The sequence below is a fragment of the Serinus canaria genome, chromosome 1 (genome assembly GCF_022539315.1).
Source record: "Serinus canaria isolate serCan28SL12 chromosome 1, serCan2020, whole genome shotgun sequence".
NCBI classification, from domain to species: Eukaryota; Metazoa; Chordata; class Aves; order Passeriformes; family Fringillidae; genus Serinus; species Serinus canaria.
Window position 1 is genome coordinate 49,839,399 of NC_066313.1, and position 27,260 is coordinate 49,866,658.

The 27,260-nt window shown below is 36.7% G+C and overlaps 1 protein-coding gene across 12 annotated transcripts in view; it reads right to left on the reverse strand.

Moving 5' to 3' along the window:
* Positions 1-18,848: 18,848 nt before the first annotated feature.
* The window catches only part of POSTN (periostin), a 30,344-nt gene continuing 21,932 nt past the window's right edge, over positions 18,849-27,260 (reverse strand). For 3 of the 12 annotated variants that reach the window (XM_050973212.1, XM_050973199.1, XM_050973218.1), the window contains 3 exons: positions 25,351-25,428; positions 24,867-24,947; positions 20,693-22,773 (listed from right to left, as the gene is read on the reverse strand). In XM_050973212.1, the coding sequence (XP_050829169.1) occupies positions 22,682-22,773; positions 24,867-24,947; positions 25,351-25,428 (251 nt within the window). In that variant the 3' untranslated portion in view covers positions 20,693-22,681. Of the gene's footprint in view, positions 20,096-20,627; positions 20,670-20,692; positions 22,774-24,866; positions 24,948-25,350; positions 25,429-26,971; positions 27,062-27,260 lie in introns of those variants that run through there. The other 9 variants (XM_009102896.4, XM_018908591.3, XM_018908593.3 and 6 more) reach the window with 5 other exon arrangements.

Genomic DNA, 27,260 nt, shown 5'->3' on the forward strand with positions numbered 1-27,260 from the left:
TGGCAGGGAAATTGGGAGTGCTTTGCCCTGGAATCTCTGCCTTACAAAATTCAATTACAACTTTGGTCATAAAGCTCAGGAAAATTACCTACAGCGAGTACAGCAACTGCTTTTGAGGGCATGGTGGGGGGGGGGGGGTTGGAAAATTACATACCCTCTCTGTTTTCATGTACCTGGAAGAGGTGCTGCTTGGCTTCTTGGCTATCTAAACACTTTAGTGGCAGTGGAAGCAGGTAGGCTGCCAAAGAATGGGAAAGCAGCAAGGGCACATTCCTACCACTGAATTCAATACCAGTAGAAGGGAAATCCCTGTGACTGGGTATGAGAAAACCAAATGGGATTAATGAAATTAGCATGCTACCTGAATTTTGTGTATGAAAGAGACTGGGTCTAATGCACTTAATTTTAGAAGTTTGTTATGTGTATAGCTTGTGCATATGAATATTCTACTACTAGCTTGGGATTTATGGAGTGGATTCCCAGACCCTTTTCAGTTCATAAATTACCACACTGGACTGAGTCCAAGCAAGTGCTCTGTCTGAGTTGAAGCTCAGTGCCTTTAGAGAGCACTCATCAGCTTTCTGGCAGGCGCAGCCCTGGCCTCGCACTGCAGTGCTTCCAGGGGTCACCCCTGCAGGGCAGATCACACTAATACACCATCCCATGCTTACTTTTCTAAACAGAGGCCTTAAGCACAAGGGTACAGAATATTCTGTAATGTGTAATGACTCATGATTTATTCCCCCCTCCTCCTTCTTTTTTGAAAACTTAGTATTTTGCAACAAAGGCTTGAGGAGCTGCTGTACTCAAGGAGTATCAGGAGGAGCTGTGTAGATCAACACTGCATTCAGCTGGGAAGGGAAGATTTTCCACAACCACTCCTTTATTTTTTCCAGGTTTTGCTGAATACCTGGAAAATACACCCAGCATAGTGGGGTGTTACACTCATAGGCTGGACCAAAGTATTTTCTTTTGCCAGCTCTCTTTCCATCACCCTGTGGCCTTTAGGATGGTAAAACTTCAAAAGGACAGGTGCAAATTGCCTCACTCTAGCAGAGAAAGTCTGATAGAAGATGCTGATATAAACCTCTGCAGACTGAGGTGAAATCCAGGTATTTCCTCAGTGAGGACAGTTGCTAGGTAAGAGATGGCTGGTACTATCATAGTTCTCCTTGCTTCCCTCTACAGTTTTTAAATGAAGAAATGTCACTATTCCACCTTAAAATTTTTTAACCAGAACACATTCATAATTATCAGACCTAACAGTTATCAGTCAGCTTAAGCAAATGGACATGTGGATTTCAAATGAGTGATAGGATAGGTGTCTGAGTCTATAGTTTACTGAGCTCTGAAGTGTTTCTGGGACTATGAACATAGATACCTATGATCTTCAAAGTAAAAGAACAAATTCTTTTACAGAACCTGCATACTTTTAGCTTTAGGTGATCTGACCATTGAAATGGCTTTTTCTCAATCACAGCTTGGGATTTATGAAACTAAATTCCATTTAAGTGTCATATTAAATGCAGAAGCCTCTTCCTGGATTTTAGCCAGCCTCCAGGCTAGGAAGCTATTTGGTCTAGTGGTTTAATGGGTATCTTACTGTGTGAAAGTTATCAGCATGCTGTAAAGCAGAATAAATAAGCCAAGTTCTCTCAGTTTCACACAAAAGTTCCCTTAACCTCCTGAGGCCTGGTAACATTTACATTGGTGCAACTTGGAATTTCCCCCGGGAGTTAATTTCCTTTTGCAGGCTAATTTATAGCATTTCTTTGATTAATGGCTAGAGAAGAGCTAATTACTGTATGCTAAGGATGCATATTCATGCTTAATGAAAATGGTAACAGATCATGGTTTGAGACTGTGAGAAAGTTATAATGGGGAGGGAAGAGGCAGCTTGTTAATATCCAAAGCCAGCGCCATCATGCTCTGTTTGCATGGCTCTGCTGAATGTCAGTGATGTGCTGGGTACAAGCTGTAACCTCTCAGAGTTTGCTTTCAGTGGTGCACTCCAAGGAATGGGAGCCCTGAGCACAGCCGGGTAAAGAAATGGCACGGAACTTGTTTGATTTCTGGGAAAGCACAGATATCGCTTCTCTGCAATGGGCTGTCTAAAGGTTCTTCTGAGTGGAATGTCAGCAGGAAAAGCTTCTGACCTCATTCTTACATGGAGTTATGATTAGGACATCTGAACCTTACTATAGCATAGGTAAAAGAGACCACAGCTGAAGCAGCAGATTCCTAATTGGTGAACTTGTTAAATATGACTGAGGGTGATAAAAGGAAGAAAAGAAATGTAAAAAAACTTGTTGTTTCACTAGCTTACTGCTTTACTAGACCTGTTGAAGATTAGCAGTGCCTTTGTGTGATGGAAATACTGAATTAGTGTTTTTATATTCTATGAAGTCATGCAGCAGTTTGCAGTGGACTGGCAATCCTGGTAAGCTCACACAGGTGTGACACCTCCAAACACCTGAGCTCTCTCCAAATGTATGTTTTTATTTTCTGAACTTGTCAATGTAGGACACCCAGAGTAAACAGGAACAACTTCCTTTCACAATAGGAAATATTCTCTTCTCCAGGCTGAACTGTCCCAATTCTCTCAGTCTTTCTTCAGAGAAAAGATGTTTCAGTCCCTTCATCATCTTCATGGCTCTTTGCTGGACTGTCTCCAGTATATCTCTTTTGTACTGAGGAGCCCAGCACTGAACCCTGTTTTTCAGATTTGTCTCACTTGTTCCAAGGAGAGAAGGTTCACCTCCCCTGACCTGCTGGTGATGCCAATTGTTAAGTAAAAGCTGCAGTATTTTGGAAGGAATTTGCTGTGATGTGTCACATTGACTCAGATGTTTTGGGTATTTTGGGTGTTTAGATACTGTTACTGTATCACAGTAGAGTCAGCTATGGGACAATTACCTTGCCAAGACTGAGGCATCTTTTGATCAACTCAGAATGTCAAAAGCTGGGGGAATAGTCCATTTGTGAAGCAAAGCATTACTGTGCAGTAATGCCAATACTGACAATACTTAGCAGGAGCTTAAAGTGGAGGTAGGAGTGATAAAGGGGCCGAGTTTCTGTTCCAGCACCATTTTTCACAAGTGAACACTTATGAAAAAGATGGTTGTTCATCAGGAGTTCAGTATTACAGGTAAAGTGTGAGCCAGCACAGAGATTTCTTAGTAATATTACTAATGTTTCAGAAAAGACTGGCAGGCAATGCCAGTAATGCAAATATTGTTCATTACACTGTCATTAGTTCATTCTCTTTTGATGGTGTTTGGAAAAGGGTAAATGCTATTTTTATCACTCTTTAAATGGAAAAGGAATTCATTTCCTTGCTAGTAGTACATAGGAAATATGATGATATTTGTAAAATATTATATATATATATATATATATATATATATATATATACACACACACGAATTTATGACAGGTTAGAATATTTTTAAAGTTTGTGCCTTTGAGTTTTTCAATCTAGACATAAATGTTGAATTATAAATCTTGATTTAAAAAACCTTCTGGAAAATCCAGTCATGTGATTTTATGAATCATTAGTTAAATATTTTTTGTAGGCAATTTCTAATGAGAAAGGATTGTGTCCTTCAGTGAAATGACAATGAAATATCATTGTCTTTGCCAACTCTCCTTGAAACCTTTGATGCTGAGCTGAAGTCGGTGTACTTAAAATGTATTTACATAGCTTTGCACCCAGAGATTTGCTCATTCTGTAGGTGCAGTGTCAATTAGACTGTGATGGGACCACCAATGAATTTTTGGGTGAGTGACTAGTACATAAAACTGTACTTTCTGTCAATAACTATTAGACAAAAAAAGTCATTATAATATAATTTTATAGCATTCAGATTTCTATACGTTTGTGTAATTGGGTGTATTCTTAAAAGGTATTACAAAAATGCAGTTACAGCTGTCCTAATGATTAACATCTGGCTAACAATCTATGTAGAAATTTTTTTTAAGGAATAAATCAGTGTAAAACATATATCTTCTTATTTTCTTTGCCAAATGAAATAGCAAACCAAGGTTTATCAAGAGATATCTGATAAGAAAACACTTCATTATTTTTAGATGTAATTTATTCACATTTTATCCAATTTCATCAATTTTGTTCTGAAATTTCATCCTAAAACACCAACTGAAAGGCTGAGATAAATGTTTCCTTCCATTTTTAATCGAAATTATTCTGCGAGCTTTACATGGGTTAACACACATGATTAATAAAAATAAAATAGCAAGTTTTGGTATCATGTATATATATGTTATTCTTCTGAATTTATTTTCCCCTTTCCAATAAACATCATTTTATCTTCATTAATTTTGTTCCTTTGAAGTCTTAAGATTAAATCAGTAGTGCAAAGATTAGCTGTTCTAATTACAAACACACAGAGATAAGAGATCACAATGTTCATGAAGAATCCTGAATGACAGTCGGACAAATTACTCATGATGCTTTTTATATCTCAAGACACTCTAGTATGGAATAAATGAGACAGAATTGTTGGTCTGAGAATTACAATAGATCACCTGAGTTTTTTTGGTTATTTGTTTTTTGAAGGCAACCAATATTTCTGAAAATAGTTGTTGAATCCTTATTGCAGTTTATGGTTTTTTAATAATCACCACAGTTTCAGTTAAGAAAATTTAGCCTGATGGGAACCAGAATCCAAACTGGTAATGAAGAAATTTGGTTTACATATTTATCTCATTTCTTTCTTTCATTTTCTTCAACAGCCTGAGCTAGGAGTGTACCATTTAAATTTTATTTTATAAGGTGGACATTGGCTTTTAAGACATTTCCCTGCTCTTCAGCTGACAAATTGTCAAGTGATTTGAAAAGTACTTAGGTACCTAAAACCGAAAAATTTTCTGTGGTACTCAGTGCTGAAAGACTGGTTCCTGGCTCTGGGATGAGAAGTTATGACATTGGACCCTACAGGGGGAGAAGGGATCTCTCTGGACCAGGAGGCCTCAGACTGATTCCCTGTTTTCCCCATCGAGAGACATGTCATGCAGCCTTTGTTGGAAGCTGGACAGAGGGGCTGGGTGAGCAGGCTCTTCAGTCTGGAAGACATTGCTAATCCTGCCTGTGCTGTTCCCGCAGCAAAACGGGAGAAGGCAGCTGCCCACCCGGGGCAGGACAGAGGGATCTACTGAAGTTCACACCTGCTGTTTTACTCAGCAGGTCCTCTGGCTCTGCAAGTGCTGCAGCTGAAACCTCTTCCTTGAATCTGAGAAACTCCAGGCTCTTTGTGTGATTTATGGGATTATGTGACGCTATAAATCTTGTGCTACAGCTAAATGCAACAATGATCCTGTTTGTATAACAATTTGCGTCAGCTTTGCTTGACCGCATCTGTGTCAATGCCGAATTGCTGAAGGACTGAGTAATGGCTGTACAGGGAGCATGACTGGAATAACACCAGGCTCCCTGGCCACCAAAGGGAACTGCTCCAGCTTCCCCTGGTTCTCAGGGAATTACCAGAATTAGTATAAACAAATCCACGAGAGCTTCAGTTAACCTCAAACGAGGTGACATCCTTAGAAAAAAACTAAAATAAACTCCCTGAGGTTTAGCTGGCAGAAATGTCTGCCAGCAATGTCCAGCTGACCTTTCTGAGTGGAAGAACACTTCTCTTCACAGGATAGAATATACCCATCCCCATTAGTGTCTGGACCAGAATGCCAGAGAAATATCAAGTGCCCATTCTCTTTCTCCAGTAGCAAACTTAAATTGAAAATTCTTCAGTGCTTTTAAGACTTGAGTTTTACTTCCTCACTTCTGAATTTTGGATTGGCGCTAAAAGAGGAAATACTTGACTGCTGTAAGGTCCTCTATTTAGATTTTCCACAGCTGAGAATAAAACTGCCAGAAAATGTGTAAGAAATATTATACTTTGTGAAATTTACAACCTGTGTCTGTAAACTAATAGACATTTGGATAAATAAACCTTTTGGAAGAGCTTTAGTTTTAGAATAAATGTCTGGCCTGTACAAGGGATGTGTAAGATCTAATGGGTGCATGCTAAGACCAGCCTTTGACACAATCAGCATATTTTCATGGTCAACAAGCTACCCATATAATACCTAATTGCAAAAAAAACCCACTAAGTCTGAGACTGAATCCTTGCAGATTATTTCAAAGGCATGTCAATAAAAACTTCTACATTACTGTCCTAAGGGTTTTTCTACACTATATGTGTAACATCAGCAAATCGTTTTCGGAACATTTAGAGAACTTGCAAGAGACTTGTGGAAATGGGTTTTTTTAATGTTTCCCTTTCCTTGTGTCCAGTAAGTCTGTTACCTAGAAGAGAACCACACATTTTTAGTATGAGTTCTAATTTACCATTCTCTCAGTTATGGTTTCTCTTTGTTATTTACACGTGCTTCCTCCAGAACCTTTCCAGGATTGCAGTCTTTTTCTAGGATCATAATGAATGCTATGAACCCAATAGGACTGAAAATTCATGTTTTCTTTTTCCTCCCTTTTTAGAAACACTCCAAATGTTCCTGTACTTCCTTTCTCCAACAAATTCTTCAAGGTTACAAGGTAATCTTTTTTTTATTCTGAGGTTAGGTCAATTTCTTTTATCTCCTAGAACAGTATTCATCAGATACAACCAATTAAAACCCATTCAATTCTCCAAGTTTTCTTTTGGTTTTTTTTTTGTTTTTTTTCATTCCACTCTAGAGAAAGACCTTTGCTCCTTGTCATTGCAGTTAATTTTGTGAGCATCTAGCCTGACTTGCCTGGGGGGCACTATTGCAAGGGATTCCAGAAAGCAGAATGCATCAAGCTGGTTGGCGGTTTTCCCTTTCAGTGTTCTGAAACTACTTTCTTACTGCATTTCTTTTTTTTTTTTATACTGTGACTTGTCACTATGCAAATCATGGGAGCAGAGATATTGCTCTGCAGTTATTCAACTTAGACCTTCAGATCTTCAGCCCTTCAGCTACAGCCCATATGTTCTATTGTGGTTTTTTACCCACATTGGGAATTGTCTTTAGAAAAGAATAGAAACCCAAGGGGTAAACAAAATTCTTGATAAGAATGTTAAGAGTTAAAATGAAAATCTTAAACAGTGAAGGATTTATTGGCATGAAATAACACATGGCAACAAACAGGGAAAATGCTTTTAAATGCAATTATTGGACAAAACCCCAAAATAACATCTCAGTAAGCAATTTTCATGACTTAGAGAGCCACGAAACCCAGAACAGGCAGAACAAATGCAACAAAGCATTAAATTGCAGTGTTATTATCTATCATAATATATTTGCCCTGTATCTTTAAGCCAGCAAATACACACACACAGAGGAAACCAAAAACTGCTGAAAACCGCCAGATTTGTCTTTTCAAGAAGCTGAAAGACGATGATGAAAGTATGTGAAGTAATGAGAGCTTTTTGAGGACCAGATGGTGTTTAAAGAGCAGTTGAAGGCACTCATCACATTGCATTGCAGAAGCATGTAGTCCCGAGAAAGATGTGTGCAGATGTTTTATGTCACTTATCCTAGAAGTTAGAAGTGTAGAGGCAAAGAAAATGGACTGTGAGTGCATGGCTTATGAGTCCTGGTGTCTGTGGCTTTCTTCCCTTTTTTTTTTTTTCTCTGAATAATCATAGAATCATAGAATGGCCTGGGTTGGAAGGGACCTTAAAAGTCATCCAGTTATAACCCCTCTGCCACGGACAGGGACAGAGCTCAGAGCTCCATCCAGCTCCTGATATCTAATCAAAACCTACTCTCTTTGAGAATAATTAAATGTTTGAATTAATATCAGAAGAATTACAGTGGTTTAGGCCTGCCTGGAGAAGCAAACTGTTTGCTTCAATTCAAGCACCTCTATTGTTAAAATAGTTAAGACATGTTCTGTCTCTTTTATCTCCTGTGATAAGGAACACTTAATGACTGATTTAAGTAAAAGTCCTAAATAAGAAGTAATGAAGGAAAAGTTTGAAGCCGTTTAAGCAGTTTGAAGCAGTTTAAGTCGCTGACAGATTTTTGTCTCTTTCCTGGAACTGCATAACTGAATTTTAGGCACAGAAATGCATGTAAATTCATGTTAATAATTAAAAAAAAAACAAAGCAAAAACCCTATCAAAACAAATATACAGCTCATAATGGTTCCCTTAATCCCAACTTTTAGGCAGATTAATACTTAACCAGAAATCTTTTAGTCCTGTTATGTTCTCTGACAATGTATAAATAATTCTAGAGAAAACTTCAATGCAGTTCAATGCAGGGTTTTAGAATGTATAATTCTAAAATGTTAAATTATAATAATTTGAAACCAAGTAATTGCTTTCAAATTCCTTTTGTGGCATGTAAGATCAGAAAACAGGGTTGATATCAATTTCCCAGAAGAGTCTAAAGATGGAAAGGGATTCATTAAACGGAACAGTTCTATCAAAGTGTAAAATTGTGCCACATATGGTGAAAACTTAGTGGTCTAAAATGAAGAGCAAAAATTAATTTTCTCATAGAAATTTTCAATTTCTTTGGAGAGAAAAAAATTATTAATTCTGCACAAGCCCAAAATATGTTGACTTAAAAGCTTCCATGACAACCTCTCCTGGGAAGTGAGTAAAGGTACCTCACATGACTGTGTTCTTGAGCCAAGGCCAGGCACATAGACTCATGCAACCCACAAAACATTGAAACAAAATCCATTTCCATCATCAGTCTTTGATGCCTTCTCAGTGACTACTTTATTGTACATTTCACTGCCGTGGAGATGCTGTGTGCAGTCATTTATAATGAATGATTCTGCCTGCTGTAGAATTTTCTGTCTTCTGCAGTGACAAGGGAAAAGAACCCTGAGGGACACTATTTTCTGCACATCTTAGGGACAAGATAATGGACAGTTGTGGGAAAGTATGGAAATGAGACACTTCAATGGTCTCAGGAAGGTCCAGAGGTCCCAGCTATCAGTCCTCGATTTCTAAGAGTTGGGAGGTTTTTATTGGTAGTAGCAGTAGTAATAGTATTACTGTTTATCTTGTGATTTTATAAAAAAAAAATTTTCACACTAAATATTAATAGTTTATGAAAAGGAAGAACTGATCAACTTCATCATAAAAAATTCCACTTAAAAGATATGATCTGAGAAAAGGGGAGAAATAACCTTTTTTCTATATAAATATGTTAAAAAAACTTTCTTGAATGAGTGTAAACATGGGTCCTTTTCCCTTATATGTGGCATATACCCTCTTAGTCTGAAGTCCTCACTTATTTTAAATGGTTCATCATTTTCTTTAAATAAGAAGGCAAGCAGTGTCTTTTACACTTTTCCTCTTTAATGAGATAAGACGATGCATAAACCAGACATAGTCATAATTTTTCCTCATGTAATGTTTATATGAAGTACTTGCATCAGTCACATCCAAGCATTTTTGAGGCTTTGAAATTTATTATTATTATTATTATTAATAACAATAATATTATTAATATTAATATTATTACACTGAAGGTTATACTCTTAACCATAAATAGCAGGAACAATACTTCTTTTTTATTATTTATTAATATGTGTATACACTTTATTATTTCTTGGCTATATTTCTTCATATAATTGAAAATTATAAGCACTCCCTCAAATGTTTTTGCATTTTTACAGCTAGTTAAAAATTGAGACTGCGTAAATGTTTTGACAATGAAGTCTAAATACCAAAGATTAATTCTAACACTGGATACCTTAAAAGACTTTAATTAAGATAGCCAAATACTGTGCATGCTATGCATCAGGCTTACGTTCATTACAATGACTCTTCCTTTTTTGGGTGAAGAACACTCACTCAGGCTGAGTGAAACAAAGCAAATTCCCAATTTAGAAACATGAAATATCCCCTGGATAACACAAGTGCTTTTGTACTTACTGAAAAGGGGACAGAATTCCCTATCGTGAGCTTCACTCTTGCATAGAATTACACATGGCAGAAAGCCTTATTGCCAGAATTAAAGTGCCAGAGACTTGCTTGTGTTCCAGGGTGTCTGTGTATGCAGGCAGAGAACACCTAGGGTGACCACACCAGCAGCTGCACTTCCACCAGCTCGTGGAAATAGAACATTTTGGGGAATGGTTGTGTGAACCCATCTGCAAATCACTCAGAACTGACATTTCAGCCAGCACCAGCATCAGTGCATTTTCAGCTGAGACAGCTTGTGCATTGAGTCTCAAGTAACTACTGACAAAAAACATAATGATAAGAGCAATCTAAAAATATTGAGACTGAGATTGAGCTGGATAGAGGGAACATAAATCTTTCCCAAGTGAAAGCTGGGGAAGTAGGTGCAGCTTTAGCAATAGGACTTACATCCCATAATATAACCTGCCATAAAGGATGGGGTCACAGCCATATTTGCTACTTCCTTTGCTTTTGTTGCAGTATTAAAAATCTATCCTGGGGGAAAAAAAACCTAAATCAAACCAAACAAACCAGAAAGTCAAAAAAGTAAGCCAGGGTAAATATTATGCCAGAGTTTTCTGTTATTATGTTGGAACATTCCCTGTGTGTGAAGACTGTAGTGGATGATCTGTTTGGCCTCTGTACTAAGCGTCAGGCTGACTACATTATGGTGTGCCTGGAAGTATCCCAGTAATCGTCAACATCACATCTTCATATCTTCTGCTGAGGACTGATAGGATTCATCTAACTTTAGATCAGGCTCTGGTTACCTAACTTCAGCTGTGTCTTACTCCTGAGACCTTTCTTTTCTTGATTTTGTGGGTGAAGAAGAATTTTAACTGTGTGGGTTCCAGTCTTTGCTCTTAAAGCCTTGTTTCCTTGCTTCCCCACACCGGCTTATCGAATTCAGCACCTCACTGCCCTTATGTATAAGTACCTGGGTGCTCTTCTGCTGGAAAACCTCAGCTGGTGGGATGATGGTTTCTGTAAGTGCCACAGATGTGCCCCCAGGTCTGGAAAGCTCTCATGGGCTCTCCAGTTCAGGCATATGTGTGATGTTCTCTAAGGCAAAGCATTTCCTAATTTTATCAGCAGAAATAAAGTCTAGCACAAGTGAAAAATGCCAGGAGAAACATCTATTGTGTTGAAAGCTGTAATAGAGAGAAATGTTGAACCAGGCAGGTCTCCACAGGGAGGTCTTTGTTGCCTTTTGTAATTGCTTGAACAGCTTTGTGGTTGCTCTTTTATCAAGGGTGAACACCAGTGTTTTCTGAGCCTGTAGCTTCTGGCTGTGCTGATAGCTGGTAGCCATGCATAAGTGAATGAATCTGCTCCAGGGACATCATGCCTTCTGAAGACAGTGATTGTATCCATGCTGCTTGCAGCCAGCTTCCTTTAGAGTGGATTGGCTCATCCACACAAGTGCCTTCTCTCAACCCTGCAATTCTCTGGTCTGTGCCTCTCCAGAGTGTCAGAAGTAATGTGAAGTCTGTGTTGCAGCCCGGCAGAACAATGCACCGTGAGCTTCCATGGAGAGGTTTCATCCAGTGTTTACAAACTGGTAAATTTCCACGTGTGTTATGTAAATATTTTGTGTTCATGTAAACTGGTTAAAAATATCTTTCAAAACTTGGAAATTAGTTACTGCCAAACTGCTATGGATATCTGATGTGACAAAAAGGATGATGGGATCAGGTGGAAAAATAATTTTACGAGTGACTTAGCTGGGCCTGCTTCAGGGAGCTCTAGAATGTCATTATTCAAAAGAGACTCCTTCTTTCTTACATGCAACATCAGTAAACCAGATTCCCCAGTTAAACTTCTGTTTCAGTCATTCCCTTGAATAAAACCCTGAATATGAGTAATTTTCATCTAGCTGGGTTTTAACTAACAGCATCGTAGACCGCAGCCCAGGTGTTCCATTCTGCACACTGGTATTTGAAGGCCAATAACATCAACAGCTTCACCTAGGTGATAGTCATAACTGCACACTTTCCTTTCCCTGGATACTGAAATACCAAGAACCACAATCTGTCCATTTGCTGTAGAGCAGATGACAGGCTTAGGTACCTACTTTACTTTCAGAGTCCAAGAGGAGACTCATGTCAATCCAAACCACCCAGACTTCAGCTCTCACTCACACTCCCTTTGTTGCACTTAGCAAGTGCTGGAAGCAAGACTGTCTCATGTACCAGGGCACTGACACCATGTGTTTAAAAGTTTTACTCAGATTCAGAATCACAACTCTTTCTTGTTAGGTAATTTAGTAAATTAATAAGTGGAGAGACAGTACCAAAAGAAAGGAAAAAGATTGTGATATAATCCTACCTCTGCTGAAATTGACAAAACACCCACTATTGTCTGCAGGGGTGATATCTCCTCCCAGATTATATACACCTACTGTCTCTGATGAAACAGCTGTTAAAATCTGTGTCCCAGTGATATATTCTGCGTATCTCAAATTAATCATATGATTTGACCTTTACATCTGGTACTGGATCAGTTAATGAATTCTTCAATTTCAGCCCTGATGAAAAGCTTGTGTAGTTGAAAGATTGTTGCAGTTATAGCCATTGCCCCCCCAAAAAATCTCTTATTTTCCTACAGATTGTTGAAATGACAAGGAGAATAAAAATGAGTAGTGCTGTCATAGAAGGAAAACCAAACAATTAAATTGCAGAAGTAAAAATTTACCACATTAAATAGTACCGAGAAATGAACATAGAGATATATCTAACTAGGGAAGAGGATTGTTAACTTGATCACGATGTTCCGGTGTGACCTGAGAGTACTTCTAAAGTACAGGGCTTGTTCATGACCTGCCATCACCCTGATGTTCAGCTAAGCCTGGGTCATACAAGGATTTCCACCCCACACTGTGGTTTGCCTGAGGGTCACCAGAGCGGAGAGTGAAGCCAGACTGGTTTCTAATAGCGCCTCATTACCCATGAATGAATAAAAGAGAGTCCAGGAATGGATGTTCAAAAATTCTGGTTTTTATCTTCAACATTCATAACTACTTATGTGGTAATTTTTCACTGCAAAAATATTTTTAATAACATTCACACAGAAACCACAAAGAGTTAGATCATAACCTCCAATTTGATTATATGGCAGGGTGGAATTTTTGACAAGGTGAAAACAACTTATCCATAAGAGCTGTTTAGCAATTGGTCTGGGATCTTAGGGCTAGAAGTGTCAGTGTAGGGCATTTTAACGATTAAAATTATTTAATGATTAAAACGGAATTTACAGTTGAATTACCATTTGAGCAGGAGGACAGTCCATGATTAATGGCATGGTTGGCTACTTAAGCACTGCTAAGCCACAGGCTCATAGGTAGCATCTGACTGCTTGCTTATATAAAATTTAGAGGAGGTTTTTTTTTTTCACATGGCAGTTCAGCATGTCCGGTTGCTGTACTAAGCTAATTTAAACCATACCATATAGCTGGGCTGCAAATTTTGACATTTCAGTTGAGTACCCAATTAAAAAATGTGCAAAACTATTAGCATAGCCAAATAACAGTGACTGTGTACATGGCTTATATGGACAGATGAGACAGGCGCATTCTGAAGATTCCCATTGAACAAACTGAAGAGGCACAGATAGCTTATTTTCTGTCCATGATCAGCTAATGCAGCTTCTCATTATGTAGTTATCTGTGCTCCTGCTCACAGGAAATTCTGGCTGTGAAACCATAAGCCATGGGGCTTTCTGAACTTTGAAACTTGCCAAGAGCAAAATGAATTGAAATGGTTTTCTGATTCATGGGCACAGCCCTGACATCATGGCTGCCAGTGGATGAAGACTTTCAGACCTGTAAGATTTTCAATGATGAAACTGAAAAGAATGCTGAATTTTATAATCATCTGCTGTGACACTCCTACTGACATAACTTTTCTTGATTCATGAGGAGCATGAAGAATTACACAAAATAGTTTTTCATTGCATGGTGTTGAAAAAATAATTTGATTTTGGGCCAAGGAGGGAAATACTTAGAGGCATTTCTAGTTCAATAAGAAATCATTCACAAATGTGACTGAGTCTCTAAATAATTTTTAGAGCTCTAGTTAGCCTTACAGGAGTGGTGGGTTTGGACCAGATGACCTCCAGAGTTTCCTTCCAACCTTAAACATGGTGGTTCTGTGATTTCATGAACCACACATCCTGAACTTATATGGCATCATATGATGGCAAAAAAAGAAAAAAGTCACAGACTTATGAGACCATCCACAAACTAAGTCAAAGTCAGAAGTTAATTCAAAACCAAAAGAGGTTTCCAATTGTACAGATGTTTCAGGAAAATATGAGGGAGTGGATTATTGTCACATTAACAGGGATGTTCATACTGGGTATAGCTAAAACAGTTGTCATTTCTGCTGAAGGACTACTTAGTGGAGTATGTCTGCCTTATTTGATGGCAGGTAAGCCAGAAAGGGAAACAAAATATAGGAAAGTGGCTCTGAAGATAGTATGAGAGAATGACTGTGGGAAGGTACCACACATCTGGGTAAAGCATTATGGGCTGTAATAGCGGGAAACAATCCAGGCTTGGCAAGTAGACTGATAACATGATCTAGTAAGACTTTTCCATCTGTAATGTCTCTGATCTCTAGCTGGAGAAATAAAAAAATACACATTTGATATGCAACTGTTTTGTTCCAGACTTGCTTCTGTTTGGATTGTTGCATGACATATCCCTGGCTCATGTTTTTTAAAGTCCTTTCTGGGGACTGGAGGGGAAGGAGAGTATACATTCAGGTATTGTTCCAAAAGAGTTGGGTTTTTTTTTACACACATGAAGTTCTATTATCTTGGCAATGCTCCTGGGGCTTCTGCAGGTTTGTACAGGAGGTGAAGGTCTTGCACTGGTTACATGCAATATGCCTGGGTTCTTGGCATTATGGGATAAGCTTTTCCGAAGATAACCTCATCCATATCTAATTTCATTTAAAAATCCAAATAAAAACCCCAAACCAGCAGCAATATACCTATTTTAAAAAGTTCTCTGCCAGGACTCCTCTTTAAAACTTGTACTTACTGTATTTCCTGTCTGTGTCCAGCTGGGATCCAGAAATGGGTTATCCTTCTTCCCTCCCTGGAAAGAACCGACTTTCCCAGTTATGTCTCAACTGCTTATGTTATTTTTTTTCTAGAGATGGAACAAGAGGGCTCAGCAGTCTCCTCACCACTCCATCTATATCTTCAACCACCATACAGGCACTTTGTAATCGTGGTCTTCACAGAAGACAGAAACATGTCCTACTAGGTCTTCCAGAGAAATGAACTTAGGGATCTCTCGGCAGATGGATCTGTCTACCTGGATTTACTGCAGACCGTGGTGACAGAGGGACAGGCAGGCACCTGAGCTTTGGGGGATTGCAGGGACACTGACAACCTTAATAGGTCATTTTCTCTATAGTCAGCAACCTGAAGAGACTGGGGTAAACTTTTGCAAATCCTACCCCAAATCCCTCCTGTCTAAGCCCTTGAAAACATCCCTGTCTCTCGCCAGTACTTTTTGCAGCGATGGATTTTTCTCATTTAACAAATATGTTGTTTTAATTCTGTTTAGCATTACAGTCACATCACATGGCTTCAATGTGCTCTTGACTAAGGCCGCATCTTCCATTGGTGAGAAACACAGCTGTTCCATGTGAGAAATAAAGCTGTTGGACAAACTGTTAAGTATCTCACTAAGGAAAACATTAAAATACAATTGGAGTAGCAATTAGAGGTATAAATGCCTGTGATCAACCGAGGCATGATTAAAATAGCCCTTAAATGTATCAGCAAGAGCAATCCTGAAATGAATTAATATAAAGCAGGCATGCAGAAAACAGCACTCCTCCTGTCTTAAACATCCAGCACACCATGACCATCAGCATCTTCTATTTCTTAGCGGTATATCCCTCAGCAAGTTTTCAGATGACTGTGCAGAGCAGATGACACAACAGAAGGATAGGATACCATCCAGGGCAACCTGGAAAAACCTGAGAAATGGGCCCATGAGAACCTCATGAGGTTCAGTAATGAGGTTCAGCACCTGCATCAGGCATCAGACTAGGTGGGAAAAGAAGCTGAGGACAAAGTGATGGTAGTGTGAATGAAGGCTGCATGTGCCACTGGATCTAAATACACAAGCAAAATCACTAGATGTGTTTTTACTTAGTAGTACTGATGAAAGATAAAATCAAAAGTGAAGAAGTCAGAGCAGATAGGACATGCATCAGATTAGAAAGTGAAGCAAGAATGCAACCTGACGCATGACAACTGATGAACATTATGATCCAAAGTTTAAGTGGTGATGCCATTCCTCTGACTTGCACATTCTATCATAGAGGTTACTTTTGTTTAGCAAGGAAAGTATCCATAAAAGAAAGCTTGATGTCTGTGGTATTTAAAGGATGCTAGTTAAAACAGCAAGGAAGGAAAAATTTTAATCTAGTATGACATTAGGAATAAATTAGTATGGCTCTAAAGTAGACTGAAAAGTCTTCTGAATAGAAACTGCTTCTACTTCTCAGTCAATAACGTGCTGGGCTCCTAATGAGATATTGTCATTCTGATCCTAATTACTTGTACCACACAGAATTATTTTCCCCATATAGAATCTGTAGCTAATTTCCATCTTTTGAGTCTATCACTGAATGTTTTAATTAGTCTTAGTTAAAAAGAAATATATATATACTGAATCTAATTTTTTCCATATATTAAAAAAAGATTAATGATGTACTGAAAAAAAACCCTTGGCAATACTGAGAGGCTTACATTTTCTTGAGATGCTATAAAAACCCATACCTTTGGAGGAAGGGGACACTAAAAGAAGGTGAACCTTTGAATTCTTCACACATGGGGTTTATGCAGAAGAGAAGTGGAGGCAAATCTTCCTTTAATAATGGAACATGAAGCCCTGTGCCACTATAAATCTTAGAAAAGATTACATGATCCAATTACACATCTTATGTTATCACTGAGAATTCTGGAGCTCAGTACTTAAAGGAATCAGTTCTTCTTCCATCTGAGTTGTGCTTAGGCTTTGGTATCCCTACTCAGACCTTCCATCTGGGAATGGTGTTTATTGGTTGTGAGCTTTAGACAGTAAAAGAATTAAATACAATACAACTGATCTCTAAAGACTACTGTTCCCACCCACCATTTTATTAGAATACTTGTTGGACAAAAGTGGAATTCTTGAATTTAGTTTTGCTATTCCAGGACTTCTGAGAGAGAAATGACATGAAAGGGCATCTACATTTACATTGGAGATGGCCACTTGCTAAGCACATTTTCAGTTGTGAAAATGGAAATGATAAAAAAATCTTTCTTGTAATTATTTTTCAGATTTCACACCTTTGCCTTATAAAGGAAGTGAACTATTCATTTTATTTTACTTAGATCATCTTTCATATTTGTGATCTTGTAGATTACTTATGGGCACATTCTGCTGGCAAAACTGAAAGAGTTGTAAACACTGACAGTTCAAAATTCTTCTGAATTAGTTTTCATACAGGATATCAAAGGAAGCAGAAGAAATGCTTTGAGAATTCCATCACCAACTCAACGGACATTCCTGTTTATGAAAACCTGAGACACTACAAAGAAACACAAAGGAAAGTGAGTGCTCTATTGCTAAAGAGAATTCTAACTTGGTAGTATGCTAACCCCATGTTTAATCACATTACATTAATTTAAATTGTTCCGAGGTGAGGGGAAATAAATAGAAGGAGAAGTTGTAAGGAGGAGAAGTACAACAGGAGAAGTTTTAAGTTCTCGAAATTTGCTCATTGGTAAAAGACTCTTTGTGTTGACAGAGAAATGGCTAAGCATATAAAAACAAGATAAAAGAACCTGTTGTTTTTCTTTCTACATTGGGTTGTGGAAAGATTCCTGTTCAGAGAGCTAGACAAAGCCAGTCCACCAAGAGAAATGTCACTGTTCACTGCAGCAGAGCAGACATCTACTGCGGCCTAAGAAGGATTGAGAGGGATGATGTATCAGGGAAACAAGTTTTCATGGAGCAGTGCCCTTGGTATTCTGTTATATTTAACTTGTATTGTATTATACATTACTATTATGTTATATATTACTTATTATTAATAGAATATACTGAAGGGTGAAGTATGAAGTGTATTTTAGTGAATACTAGGTGCTTTAAAATGTTATCAAAGCAGAAAACATACTAAAGTTATGGTATGTCACAAATTCAAAAATTTATTCCAAATTGAAAAGGTAAAATTGTCCTACCACAGGATAGGTCTTAATCAATTATTTGCTACCTTTTACTTTCTTCCTATTTTCTGTCCATTCTTTATCTGTCATTATCATTTTATTTTCTTCCTTATCTCCTAATCTTTTTTGAGGAAAGAAGACAGACATATTCTTCCCCTAAAATAATTTCTGTCAATTAAAATCTTGACTGATAGCTCATGATAGCACAGCATTGAAGGAAGAAGTTTAAACCCAATGATTTAATGACAATCATATGTCCCAGAGAAAGGTGACAGCTTCACCTTTTAGATAGTCCTAAGAGCTCTGATATTGACCTAAAAGCTATCTAGCCCTTGCCAGGTTAAAAGATGTTCTTCCAATAAAGCACTATCATAGTAAATACTGAGGTTGCCTTAGTGACATGTCTGATGGGCAGTAAGGCTGCACAATTTATCAATCTCATTCTCAGACAGCAGAGCTGTTCAAGGAGCAGTGTTTAGGGAATGCCATTGTGGAATTAGGGAAAGTTTTTCACTATTTAAGGAGAATAGTGCAGTTTAAGTCCATTAGCACCTGCTAAGTAAGAAGGGGAAGCATCAGTTTGATTCTGTGAAAGACTATTTTGCAATTACAAGTTTAATTTAAAATCTTAAAAATATTTAAAATTTGCTTTGCTATGACAAAATATTTACAAATGAAAGCAAACACAGTTCAGCCAAATTCTTTATTGAGTATTTGTTTCAAAACAGAAGTAGAAAAGCATGTTAGAAAATGCCTCTGATGTTTGTCTGCAAAATTAAGGAACTTTGAACAAGTTTTTTCTACTCCATGAATAATTGTCTTTCACCTTTTGTTGATAAAGGCAGACAACTTTTATGAGTACAAAATTCGAGTGATAAAATTGACATAATTTACAGAAAACTCCACATTAGTACCAGACATTAGCAAAGCATGTTTTGATACAAAAGCTTTCAGACCTGGCCTAATTTTTTAAGACCTTTTTCCATGCTGAGTTAACTGCTTGCATGCATTTTATTTATCGCTTTTATAATCCACTTTAATATTCAAAAGACACATTTAGGGAAAAATGGGAAAACACTCAAGAATCTCAGTATATGTATTGTTATAGGATTCCTTTAATGGGAATGTGATTTTTTTATAAATAAAGAAGTCAACATGATCTCTAATACATTGCAAGAAGCTCATAATGTTTGCTTTTTTTCTTTTTTGAAGAGCTTCCATAAGCCAAGTTACTAGAAGGTATTTGGATATGCAATGTAGGACAAAAAAACCCCATTATATATTTAATATAAGGCATATTTGTTTGCTTAGAAAAGGTAACATTACTGGTATTACAAATTTAATCGCATGATGAATTTTGACTTATAAAAGCATACAATACTACTGAACCAAAAGTGCTATGGTAACATCTCATATTTCCTTAGATTACTATAAAAGTCACCTGAGGTGATTCTTTTTCTTTTTTCTAGAAATTATCTAATTTCACTTATATTTCTTATTTAGTGGAAATAATAATAATAAAAAAATACACTCTGTATTGTTCCCTGCTCATTTTTAATCCAATCCTGCAAACACTTACTAACCAGAAGAAAGAATCCTGGTCCTAACAGAAGTTTTTGGGCTTCCAGGATCCCACCCTTGATAGTGCTTACTATCAAGAGCAGTAAAAGCACCTCCAATGGATTACTCCTAGTGAGCACTGTGCTGGCAGTGAGTATCTGCAGCTTCACATCTTTGTGTGGATTCATGGTTCAGTTTACACTATGTCATCAATACAAGGTCATTCTCTAATGTTCTCATTAAAAAAAAAAAAACAAAAAAACCCAAACAGTTCCTCTCAAAGACCATGTTCTTCTTTTGTAATACTGTGAATTCTGTCTTGGCAAGATTTTAGGAATGATCTAGTCTTGTCCTCCTTCTTGCTCCTCCTCCTGCAAAATATGGTAAAAGAACTTTAATTATCACCTGTAATTATACGTAACATAGTAAGACTATATACTTTATTTACTTGTGAAACAGACATGTGAAAAGGAAAGATGAAGCCTGGAGATGAATATGCCTCTCTTGTGCTTGCAGCTCTGAAATTAAACTGATCTTTCAGCTTCTTCATTAATCAAAATAACGTAGATTCTGAGAGTTATAAATCTTGCAATGGAGACTCCCAGAGTGCCATTTTACCATTGCTAAGACTCCAAAGTCAGACTTCACTTTGATGGCTTTAATCTCATCTCAAACACTCTTTCAGTAAAACACACAATCTAGATTGTTTTCAGGTATCAGAAAAAAAAAAAACCAAAAAACCAACAAACCTCCAGATTTTGTTAGGATTTTTTTTTAACAGAAATACAGCTTTTTCTTTTGAAATCATATTTTTAGAGCCTTTTTTTGCCTGTCCTGACTCTTAAGATAACTGAGATAATATTTGGTATGTGTTATAATGTTTAAATGCATGGTTCTTTTTACCTTGTGCCCTCCTGGATGGTTGTGCTTTCCGTACAGGTGCATCTAGAAAACAGAAGTATTGCAGTCAGAAGTTATTTGCTGCTGCCTTTGAATTAAAATTCATTAGAAATATTGGAAACTCATTGATGACTTTTGAAGTTTGTTCTATAAATTTTTCACTAAACTAAGAATTTTGTTCCAGAAGCATGTTGGCTTGATCACCTGAAACATGAATGCTTATAATACAATTCACACATTACTCTCACATGCAGTCATCCATTAAATCTTAGTAACATTTTAAAAGCGTATTTGCATTTTAAACCTATGAATTAACCCATTATCCACACTGATCTTCTGCAGATGGTTACATAATGTAGGCAGGTGCCAGGGCATTTTGCCTATGCTCTTCACTCATGAAACACCATGTGACACTGTGTCACTGAAGTACAAGCTCAGGTTAAGGCACAGGACTCAGTCTCAGCTTTTGGCAGCAGATGTCCAGGTCTGTTGCAATGACATTACTTCAGGAATTAAATTCTTGGAACCATTACAAGATATTGGCCATACTTCCAGCTGTGTTTGGGGCTTGATTTGTAACTTGATTTGGCACAGTACGATGCCACATTTATTGTTCAGTTAATTTTCTCAGGCTTCAGCTTTAAAAGGTGGAGCCAGAGCCAAGGCTATTGGATAGGTACCTCCCCCCAATAGATATATCCTTTTTATTTCACTTATTCAGTGAAACTATGGACTTGTTTTTCTTTTTCTCATCAAATCTTGAGACTTTTTAACCAGATGTCTCCTTGTTGGGAGGAAGAACACATCACAAGCGTAAGAAATAGTTCTTCTGTTACCATCACAGAAATTTTACTGCAGTAATTTTTCCTTCTTTGCAGCCATGAAGTACTTCTATATTCACTTAACAAGCTGCAGCCAGTTCTCTTTTCATCCTGATGTACAGGGTATATAAATGCATAGCCCTGAGATGCAGGCTTGGCCTCATTCCAGCTGAGACTAAACAGTGGGTATCTGCACCACCATGGCAGAAAATTCCCAGCTCTGCACTGCCCTGACAAGGACAGAATATGGTCCATCCAAAGTGTGCTTTCCATACGTAGGTGATGTCTATACAATTATGCTTTCAGATAAGCCTTGTTTGAAGATCACACCCATCTGTCATTTTCAGGCAATAGGAGACTCCCCAGCATGCCTTGTAGTATTCAGCACTGGAGCTGTACAAACACTACGTATAAACCTTCATTACTTGGCACAGACTTCAAAATTAAGAAGGCAGAAACACATTTATTTAATTTCACTGTCCAAAAGACATATTTTCTCCTACGTATTTAGTTCAAAGGCTGACAGACTAACCTATTCTGCATAATTAGAATTACAAAAAGACATAAATGCAAAAGAAGCCCTAAGCAAATTACTTCTTAACTTTGAATGAAGATCATTAAACAATGGTTGTTGAAGTCAAAGAACAAATTGCTGGTACAAAGGCAGAGTGAATTCCATTTGACTCCTTTTGGACCTTTATTCCATTCTGCTATTTGAAATCAAGAGTTTCCCTCATTTAACAACAGGACAAAGGTAGAGAAATTCCAAGACCCTGTGAGATATTTACTCAACCTCAGAGGTTATATTCCCTGCACCCCACCCACTCCTTCACAACTCTGAGAAACCCTGGCAGCAACAGATCACATTTACACTGACAAGAAATAACTCAAGTTAAAAGCAACTCACGTGGTCTTCTTCTGTATGTGCTGCTTAAAGAAAGGTAAATCCTTTATGGTTCATGTTCCTTCAAATGTTTTACCTAAGCTTTGTGGTTAGGCATTTCCTCTTGTCTACTATGCTTGCCAAACCTTTTAGTTACTTTTAGCCACAAGATAAGCCTCAACGTTTTCTTTGCAACATCAGTGAAAAAATTCTTTTCCAAAACAATTATAAAACACTTCTTGCTAAAATGCTGGCTTCAGACCTAATAATTTTTATGAATAGATACTGTAAAACCTCACCTGGAATGATCACTTTGGACAAAGCAGGTCTTAGTGATACTGAATTTTGACAAACTAACCTTCCAGATGAACTTTCTTGATTTCTCTCTCGATAATCTGTGGCTCTCCCTCAATTACTTTAGTAACCTTGGTGTACTCAGTTCCAGCTATGGTAAGCATCAAAAACAAATGAGTTAAATCTGGTATAGCATTTTTCCATATGCAAGGAGCCCTCAGTGGAAACACTGTCATTTTGGGGCATAGGAGTTGCAGGCTACCATGCTATTCATGCCTTAAGGCATGTTATCTCTAGGGATGAGTCATTCATTGCAATCTTGGTTTAAAGTTCTGCTTCAGCAAAGACTGCTAATTGTTTTAAGCAGTTATGGATATTTTATGAGCAGAATAAAGCCTACATGAAATCATTCTTTTATTTAGACAGTGATAATACATTTGTTGTGTCAGTACTCCAAATGATTAGGATATTTTCAATAAAAAATAATTTTATGTAGACAAGAGGGCCATAAAGCATTACCATCAACAACCCTAAAGCAGCATGTGTGTCTGCTTTTATTGGCTAAATGTATAGTAAAGTATTGTCACGGCAGCCAAGGGTAACTGACTGGATAAATCATGGAAAAGACAGAGAAAAATCAAATTAAAGTAAAAGACAAATCTGCCTTCTTGGTCCATTCTGTAAAGCGGGATGCTTATGCAAACTAACATATAATAGCAAGGAAAATAGCAAGAATTCAAGAGATGATATTGTCTTCTTCAAATTTGCTAGAGAGAAGCTATCTCATTTCCATACAACTATATGCTCTAAGATGCATCTCTGCAGATTACACCTATTTAATTGTATACCTCTGTATCTGAAGGTGATTAAAAGTACAGTTATAATTGTTAGATTCTGGTATCTGACCAGAATTTGACAGATAAAATTTGATCCTGATTCTTGTTGACTGGTTTAAAGCAATAGTGCAGTATATACAGGAATTTTCTTGCTGCAATTTTTTAATTTCCAGATTTTCTTTTAAATAGTCAATCGAGAAACAGGTGTCTCCAGAGAGCAAATCTTTTCACATAGCTTGGATAGTTCAGACAAAATGAAAAAGCCTCTGGAAGTTTCTCTTTCTGTCCAATATTATAGGTGAATTCTGGCTTAGGTCTGTAAAACTAAGACTCAGAGGTTTGAAACAGACAGTTACAGTCAATTGGAGTCATAGCCATGTCTTGCTTTTCTCTAAGACAAGCTGTGTTATCAACTAGCATTTTTAAGTTTGGTGGTCAGCTGTTCAGCTGTTCAGCCAACAGGAAATTTTTTACTTGACTGAAGTTCAAGTCACATTGACACAATAGTGCTTTTGAAAGACAATGAGATTTAGTTCAGTGAACTAAATGGGGCTGTAAGTTACTTTACAGGAGTACAACTTTGTAATTTACTGAAGAGTGAACATAAAATTAAATGGATTCATTTAATTTATGTCAAGAGAAGCATCAATCCATATTTTTGAGCTTCTGACTAAGGTTTAAACTAACATTTCTAAAAACCATATCACTTAAATTCTTTTTTTATTACCCATTGCTATTATAGATAGTTTGTCTAATCTACATTAAGCAGAGAACATTCCAAATTCATAGATAAAGATTAATTTCATAAGCAGAAGTTCTTTTACTATTTTCTACAGCTACTGGTTATGTACTGCCAAAACTGTTAGAATTAAGAGAGCAAGAAGGAAAGAAAACCATTCCTTGGAATGCTGTATTTGAAGAGAATTAAAGTTAATGTCTGGATATCCATCACCTGTAAGCATTTAAAGAAGATGTTAAACATGCCTTTAATTTTTAACTTGAGGGCAATGAACATTCATTTCTGAAGAACTGATAAGTAAGATGAATTTGGCCAGTTACAATATGTTCCATTTCATAGTGTTTTTCACAGATTTAAATTTGCTAAAAAACTTTTGGAATAAATCTTCATTGCTCCCCTGGGTTTTAATTCAGTAACCTTTTAAAGACTGAAAAAACCAAAATAATTTTTTTTCCTGTGATCAATGGTATTAAAAAATTGATTACTCAAGCTTTGATTCTTACTGCCATTTCACAGATAACTGGCACTAGAATATAGTGTTCTAATTTTTTCCATTAAAATTCCGCTTCTACTACATCAGTCTTTAAAATGTTGAGTTCGACATGTCTGAGAGGGGTTTCAGTCATCATAACCTGTTGCAAAAATGTTAGTTATAATTCTCTGAATTACCTCCCTGCAGAAGTCTTTTGATTTCTTCATCTTCCAGTAAATGACCATCACCTTCAATAAATTTGGTCACTTTGGTAACCTCTGATAGGATACAGGTTATGGCAAAAAAAGTTGATTTACAGGACATATTTGGCAATCCCACAAGAGCACATATAATCATGTCATAGCATTGTTCTGAATTTTAAAATTCATGTTATGTTATCAAATTTCACATAAACACTGGAAAGATGATATTATATGGCAAACATAGCATGCTATGTATTAGACCCAGGCAGCTTCAACTCTAGAGCTGACTGAACTAGGAAGAACAAGGACTCAAACAAGAATTTAACATTTGAAGAGTTCTGAGGTTTAATATCTCGGTAAGATTTTGCACTATGAACATAAATTCTTTAAACATGGAATATCCACTTCAAAATTACTTAAGTTTTATATATATATATATATATATATTAAAGAAATGAAATAAAACAAGGATGCTAACCTTCTTCAAGGATTTTCTTTAACTTCTCTTCATTGTCTGAACCTCCTGCAGTTATTCTGGTATATTTTATTTCAGGACCTGGAAAAAAATTTTATAAGATAGTGGCTTTTATCAGATATAACAGATTTGTCCTTTAAATTATATTTTCCTATTTAATTCCTATGGTGATTCCATAGTTAACATGGTATACTCTGCTAGCTTTATTTTTTTACATTTCTGAACTTAAACTGAATGAGCATTAAAAACAGTAGTTAGAACTAGTCCTGAAAGTAATTACCCAAACTTGTCATCATTAGAAAAATTACCTGCTTACATTCTTAGAGTAAGACACAATTTTAAACTGTTGTAATAGATCATAGATCAGATATTTCTGCAGTCCTTTATTAGTCTGAATTGACTGCTACAAATAGACATTTTGGCTTTTATTTTGCTATGAATCATTTGAAGACTTAATATTTGAGAGTCCTTATCAGTTTCTACAGATTTAAAATGAGATACAGGTCTGAAATTCTGGCATTTTACATTATATTTACCATTTCACATGGGATATTAGTGAAACCTAAATCTGAGAATTGAGAAAATTTTATTTTATTTGTCGCCCCAACAATTTTTGCCAGAAAATAGTCCCAGGTTTATTCATAAACCACTAATGCCTTTCATTCAGTTATTTTCATTGTAGTAAAAAGTTGTGTGATAATAATTTAAGCATGACATTTTATTTCTTTCTCAAATTAATACAGTTGAATTTCAATATTTTCTAAATAAACTGAATATTAGGACTTACGGCTAAGTCAACATGTTGTTATAACAGTGTCTTTTCCTTACAAGCTCTCTAGCAGACAGAATTTTAGTGGTAGCATTCAAACTGATATTTAAGCAAGGTGATCAAAAAGTGTCAACAGAGAACTCCAAACATCACCCACTATGCTTAAATATGCCTCACTCTACTTATCAGTTTCTAGGATGCTTAAAGAAATATCTCTGTAACAAGTCAAATACAGTTGAAATTGGCGAAGGAATTTGGGAGCTTTTGTGTGAGAAAATCCAGGGATGCAGATGCATATTGATTTTATCTTACATTTGCTATATCCAAGTGTCTAACTTGTGGATGTCAGATCAAGTCCCCACCTTACAGAGAAACAGAGATCTTTTTCTGAAATGGCTGTCAAGAGAGCCTGGGATGACATGCAAAAATAGGCATCTACACATTAAACATCCAAGTTTGGTAAAATGAAACCTTCCTGGAGGTATGTAATCCAGAAGCTCAGAAAAAAAATAAATACTTCCTTCTAAAGCAAAGCAGAGTACAAAAACACAATAAAAACAGTATCATTCTGAAATGGTAGCAAGAAGTTAGCAGAAGTAGACACTTACCAAAATATGAAAATAAAAATGAAAAAAAAGACAAATTTTCATACTTTTGCATGCTGTTAAAATATTGTTGCCATTTATGTATATGTGTGTAGGACACATGGCCAGCCTTACAGAGACAGTGGGAAGTATTAAGGAAAATTCAACTGTCAAAGAAATGCAGTTTAGGCAATAGGACAGAGCTTAGGATATGTTACTTTTGTATGCAAAGGGGGGCTTTACTAAGAATTAATATCTCAGCTTAATTTACCTTGAATAATTCTTTCTTCTGTTACTTTTTTCTCTGTCACTTCCACAGGTCGTCCATCAATGATTTTGGTGTATGTTTTAATAATTGGTTCTACAAGGATTTTTAAATTCAAGGCATTAATCAAGTAATGAACTTTCAAGTGTTCTTTTTGAGATGTGGAAACTGACTGAAGCACGGAAGGAAATACCATAGAATATTTAATGAAAAATAAAAATGTTCGGACATCAGGAACTAAAGCTACTCCAAATTTAGGATGATTTTGTGATTTTTCCTTTAAAACCATCCTACA